Below are 6,769 nucleotides of genomic sequence, written 5' to 3'. Positions count from 1 at the left end.
ACCAGCAAAATGTTTAAATACACACTGAAATGAATGGAGGTGAATATACTGTATTTTTCGGAGTAGAAGACGCACACACCCCAAAAGTGGGTGGAAAAGTCTATGCGTCTTATACAGTGAATTTTGCTGAAGTCCCGCCCACCCACAGGCCCCCATCCTTCATCCTTCAGTCTCTGCATGCTCCATTTTAGACCCATTCCAGGCTGCGGGGATCGCCACAGCACATCGCTGCTGATCGCCGTGTCACGTTTTTGGCCTCTGCACGCCCTGTTTTCGGCCTCTGTGAGCCCTGTTTTCGGCCGGTTCCAGGCAGCAGAAAGTGGCGGTGGTGGTGGTGATTCCCGCCACCTGGAACGGGCCAAAAATGTGACACACAGAAGCGACGATGTGCTGTGGCAATCCTGGCAGCCTCGAATGGGTTTAAAACGGAGGGTGAGGAAGCAAAAAACGTGAAGCGTGGAGGCAGTGATGGGCTGTGGCAATCAGCCTGGAACAGCTGATTGGCGGTATTCCGGGAGGCCGATCCAACCACCAATCTGTTGTTTGTGCTGAACAATGCTGCGTTAATGTGTTGAAGCTGACTAGGCTATTTGCTGCAAAGATGCTAGTCAGATTAATACCGATGGGATGTTGCTGGTGTATTTTTTTTCCTTGTTTTCCTCCCCAAAAACTAATGTGCATCTTATACTCCGGAGCATCTTATACTCTGAAAAATATGGTACATGTCCCAGGATAATGTCTTCTGGTCCCGGTGACCAATCCAGATTGGATCCTGAAACACACTAAAATGCACATATTCAGAAAAAGGATTAAAGCATATAGAATTCCTTGTGAAAAACACTACAGCAACAGGTGTATTATGTTGATTAGTGTTCATCAGACATAGAGTCGCTGTATCTTAAAATATTTAAATATATGTGTGTGTGCAAATATACACGCAGAGGTCCAAAGCACTTTCTTGGTCAGCCAGCAAGTTCTTTTCATGGCTATTTGTTGCTGTGCCCCACTTTAATAAAAAACAGAATGTTTTAATCATTGCTGTTCACAATTCATGCTGTTCTCATGCCATTAATGAAATAAAAATTAGGGATTTTTTTTTCTCTGTCTCACTTTTTCTGTTTGGAAAAAGAAATGAACATTTTGCCTAGGCAACCAAGTTAGCCGACAAAATGACTATATGAAGCATGAAAGACATCCTATACATCAGTTTTTAAAGATATAAAATGCAGGAAAGGCAACTGCTGCTAAAGAATCACATTTGCTGACTTAGGTTATTTATTCTAGATGAAAGTACAAAACTAGAAAGAAGCTCTTAACTTCAATAGTTATCAATATATTTCTCTTATTTTCAATGTGAAATAATACTTCAAGATGATCCATGTACATAATGTTGTCAGTTCAAGCTGTCATATAAAATATAAATGCCCCTTTAAAAAGATATTTTACAAACAGTGTTATGTACAATTGTTTGGTTTTGATGTCTGGGCTTTGGGAAATGTAGATTGTATAGTGGAGGTGGAACGGTATGATGGAACATGATCCAAAGAAAACAAAATCAATATGTATATTTTTTTGAAGAAAGACAGATATTAAAAATTGTGAAATTTTAATTTTAATCCAAAAACATATTAAAGACATATTTTACTCCCTTCTCCACATCCCTTAACCTTTTTGAATGAATGACTGCTTCACTGCTTTAAATTTTTATTAATAAAAATCCTCTATGCTTAATTATGTTATTATGCCATATGATAGATAACATTTAGGAATTACCAGAAATGGCATTTAGAACACACAGCCAAATGTTAAGTTAAATATATTCATTAATATGCTACAACTCAAAGACAAAATAAAATCCATTTTCATTCAACAAGAAATTAACTTGTTTTCTCCTACCTGGACTACAGTTTGTCATATAACATAAATTTAACTTGTGGTAGGTCAAATAAAAGTAAAATAATGGAAACATATAAAGAAATAACTGGCACCAAGTTGAAACAAAGTTATAAGCATATATTTTAAACAATTTTGAAGTGATAATTTTCTCTTCCCAAACATTTGTCATCAACATTTTTAGGAGGGAATCCTAAAAGAAAATCTGCTGGCTGTGAGAAAGGGAGGGGTAAAATCTTGCCATTACATTGAAATTAGAGTTATTTATATATAAAAATAAATGTTATGTTCTCATAAGAGCATTAGACAATTATATCTGTGCTTAACAAAACATTGGTCATTCAAGACTACAATAATTAATATTTAAAGGTTTTCAGATTACCAGAATGTACAGAAGAAAATTAATACAAAAATGTAGTTGAAGGGAAATAAGACTGAAAATATTGATTTCTCTATTTGAATAAAAATACTAAGTATTTAAAACTGAGAAATACTATCACGGAATGTGCCTGGAAACAAGGTCCATAACTGCTGAACTGGAAAGTGGAAGAAAGATTTAACAATTTGTACCGTATATTTTGTTAAATATAAACATTTGTTATTTGTACATAAAACTGTTTCCGAAAACTATTTATAAGTAATTTAGTTGCACTGAAAATCAATTTAATTTTTCATATCTGCCAAGACATTAACTCCTTTAGTTTTCAATCAGCTTTCCCTAGTGCAGGTTTAGTTAAATTTTCTGCCAAATGGATTATTTCAAAAGTGTGTTTCCCCCCCATCACCTATAGCACAAAATGTACAGAGTGCTGAAGTATGGACTGCAGAGTTTATACTTCTTTTAAAGACCAATCGGAAGGAAAGGCTTTCAGGTTGCAAAAACTCCTTCATCACTTGTCCTATGCACTTAAAAAGTAGATTAGGCATGGCTTGCATTGGTCAAATGCCACAGTTCAGACACATCTTCCACAAGAGGCCTTTCCTATAGGGTGGGTTTTCCCTTCTGCGTGCCAAGTGCTTCCATGAATTAGATACTTCCCAGCAATAAAGACTTGTCAGCTCATTTTTGCACCAGACTGCTTCATCCTGCAGCCTTATGTTTTCCTCCACAGCATCCACAGATTTCGCCACAGTGGTGACACGCTCTCAGTGGGAGGTAGCAGCACATACATGGCGCAATGAAAGACAAAGTGACGAGGGCCAGCCATCGTAGGCAAAACTTGTCGTCACTCGTGTCACAGGAGCAAGGGTCAGAGAAATCCCCTTCAGAGTCTGACATGCAGTGGTAGAGCATGCTCTCGGCACAAAGCATGCAGCTAACTTGGTATATGCATCTTCTAATTGGGTCTGGAGCATCTTGGCATTTGCCCCGCCCATTCTCTTCATGGTTAAACCTCTCTTGACAGTATATGCATCGAGAGCGCTCACCATCCTCTTTCCTTTTTTTGGATTTTTTCAATTTGATAGAAGAAGGCTGGGTTTTGAGTACCACAGAACTCTTAGAATCTTTTAGGGAATTCAGTTTAGGTCCATCTCCGGATGGGTAGAGATAGTCCGATTTTTTATGGTCTGCTTTAGGGCAGTGCAGCGAGGAATCTATTTCATCCCTATCCAAGTCATTTTTCCACATATCAGGATGCCGATAGTCTGCATAGCGACGTATTAGAATATCACGAGGGTTTATCCGAACAATTTCTTCTTCGTCCTGAAAAGTGACGCTCCTGACTGGTTTCTGGGGTATCTACAAAAGAGGAGACGACACAGAAAGGAAAAGAGGGGCCTTTAATTTTACACATAACCATACTGATGACTGAATGTGTTACTTCAAACAAACAAAGTATTAAGTCACAACAATTTATGCAGTGGTGGGTTGCCCCAGTTCACACCGGTTCTATAGAACTGGTAGTAAAAACCGGCGGAAGCTCTGCCCACCGACCCCGACATCATCAAAATGCTTCTGTGCATGTGCAGAAGCTTCTGCGCAAACGAAGCGAGAGCACGCGTGCAGCCCCGCTGCAAACCCGTAGTAAAGGTAAGTAGAATCCACCCCTGACCTTATGTCTCAGGAGAATAGTTTTTCTTAAAGCGCACAATTTATTGAATATACCTGCCATATTTATTGTTTTTTCAACAGTCCAAATAACCAAGCACTGCAGTGCTGATAATCCTTATATTAAGTTCACATTCTCTTACACTCAAAACATTTTAAAGTAAAGGACATGCCTAAATACTACAAATTAACAAGAAGGTTATTATTCCAAAGCACAACATTTTTAATGGTCATGTGAATCCCTTGAAGGCATCTAAAAATTAGATTGGGATCACATCAAGCTGTGGATGATATGCACTTCTAACATTATTTTAAACTGAAGGAGACGGTGGAAACCCCCCCCCTCCAGTGAATATCTGGAAATAGGAATGTAAGAAAGAAGGGTGAATAATCTGAAATTTAATCAAGCCAGGATCTCTGCAGATAATTTACATTTATACCTGATGAATTTGCATTTCCTTTAAAAGCCCAAATATGCAACTGGCAAGTGTTCCTGGACTTGGATCTTTTTGTTGGAAGAGGAAGCATCATCAATGCCATTTATCAGCTTGGACTCCTTGCCAAATGTAGTCTTATTTAATGAATTTAATTGCACTGGTGACACAAATTCTGGTTACATCCCAGATGAATTACAGTAATACACTGTATATGAGGCTATCTTTTTAAAAAGTGCATAAATTTCAACTTTGTGTGTGTTTGTGTGTATGTATTTCTGTAATTATTATATAGACAACTGATTCATATCTGGAGCCAATCCGTCATATTGGTATTGACAATCTGAAAGTAAGCTTATATACAACACCCAAGATCCTACTTTTCAGCCCATCTGTGAAAGTCATCAAGTTGAGTGTTGAGCACATAGCAATTGTTGCTGTGATAATCCTGGAATGACCTTTCATTCCCCCAACCCCCAAATCCACATGGTCTCTCTCTTGCTTTTTAAATACTCCTCTGCATTCCCATGATTTTATTATTATATTCAATAATTATTTTATCTACTGTTGTTGTTTTGAGGATATTAACTTTTTCTGCTATAGAAGAAGAATTTGATAATAATAAAGGCAGAATCCAGTTCTGTGTGAGTGGAAGCTGCATATTGGTATTTCCTCCTCCCCCATAGGTTGTGTGCAGTGGTGAAATCTGAACCGGTTTGCTACTGGTTTGCTGGCTGTGCATGCACACCGTGCATGTGCGCATGCGCAGTTCGCACCAAACACGTGCTGTGCACGCATGCACCAAAAGGAGGCTTGGGAAGGTAAACATGTGCACGCATCCACCAAAAGGAGGCTTGGGAAGGTAAACAGAACAGCGAGTGGGGGGGGGGAAATCAGCTGTGGTGTGCAATCTTGGGAACCTTTTAAAAAACTTTTTAAAAGCATTTTTAACTACCTATTCGCCTGAACCGGTAGTAAAGAAATGCTTTAAAAAAGTAAAAAAAAAAAAAGGTTCCGATGATCGCGTGGCACAGCTATGATCTTAGGAATCTAAAGTAAAAAAAGGCTCAGACGATCACAGCTGTGCCGCACGATTGTCCAAGCCTTTTTTCCCCTTTTTAAAAGCATTTTTTAACTACCTATTCGTCCAAACCGGTAGTAAAGAAATGCTTTAAAAAAGTAAAAAAAAAAATAAATTATGATGATCGCATGTGACTCAGATGATCGGCAGAACTATATATATATCTATATATATATTTACTACCGGTTCGGCAAACCAGTAGCATTTTTTACTACTGGTTTGGGAGAACCAGCCCGAACCAGTAGCATTTCACCCCTGGTTGTGTGTATGCTCAATATCTGAGGGATAAAAACTGTCAGTAAAAACTAATTCAGTAAAAGCAACCATCAAATTTTGCTTGAAATCCACAATTTTGAAGCACACAATTCTCAAATACGAGAGGATTCAGAAGGTTTTTTCCCCCCCCAGTTTGATTTCTTCCTAGATTTGTAGCAGTACAATTTCAAACATCCACTGCTAAATTAGGAAGGTTGAAAGAAAGAATTTGGTCTTATGTGATTCATGTTAAGTTAAGCCTAGAACGTTCCTTGTAAACATGAGCTTTAAATCATGTTGCAGATGTAAGGTTTGGTACAGGTGCAGAAGTAAAAGTAACATTGGAGCTCAAGCCTGAATTATTTCAAAATGCTTTTAGAAGGAAAAAAAACCCCTTGATTACTTGAAGTACTTGCTTAATAAATACATTAACACTTGTGGTAGGAACTGTAGCCAGGACCAAAGAAGTTGTTCACTTTGCTGGCATCCAATGGAAATCCACAAAACCGAGACAGAAATAGCTTTTCCATAGCCTTCTAAAGGATTGGCTGGTGATGACAGAAGCATCTTTCACTAAGTAAGTTTGCTATAACGTTTTAGTTTATGAGCAAAGATTAAAAAGCAAATAGCCGTCTCCCATCCCTGCCAAAGGGAAAGACAAGATGCTCTATTATATAGGGCAGAGCAACCTTATGTTGGAATATTTGAGATTCACTATGACTTACTTGGCTCAAACTAATGAAAATCACTCTTGCCAAATGGTTCAAACTCTCTACATAATGAGCAAGCTAAATATGGAATTCTTTGGAATCTAATTCAAGTTCCATTCTCAATTAAAGCAGGGCATGCAAATCAAAAGTTTTGTTACAGATAGTTCTGAATTTTAATTACAGAGTAGTTCAGTCATTAGTATGGAAAATCAGTGTGCATGGTAACAAAAGGATCGTTTTGATTCATGGATGGAAACTGGCTTACAATGCTGTTCAGAATCATATAGCCAGTATAAGTTTGGACAAACACAAAAGGTATTTGTTCAAATATTTATGGAAGTATGAT

The 6,769-nt window shown here is 37.9% G+C and overlaps 1 protein-coding gene across 1 annotated transcript in view; it reads right to left on the bottom strand.

Annotated features, from left to right (window-relative positions):
- Positions 1-1,589: 1,589 nt before the first annotated feature.
- SPRED1 (sprouty related EVH1 domain containing 1) overlaps positions 1,590-6,769 on the bottom strand; it is an 82,919-nt gene continuing 77,739 nt past the window's right edge. The window contains exon 6 of the mRNA XM_034417923.3: positions 1,590-3,634. Within this exon, the coding sequence (XP_034273814.1) occupies positions 2,975-3,634 (660 nt within the window). The 3' untranslated portion in view covers positions 1,590-2,974. The remainder of the gene's footprint in view (positions 3,635-6,769) is intronic.

This window comes from Pantherophis guttatus, chromosome 1 (assembly GCF_059756535.1).
Source record: "Pantherophis guttatus breed Tessera chromosome 1, ASM5975653v1, whole genome shotgun sequence".
NCBI lineage: Eukaryota > Metazoa > Chordata > Lepidosauria > Squamata > Colubridae > Pantherophis > Pantherophis guttatus.
The sequence above is the reverse complement of the archived record's forward strand: the minus strand, read 5'-3'. Positions and strand labels throughout refer to the sequence as shown.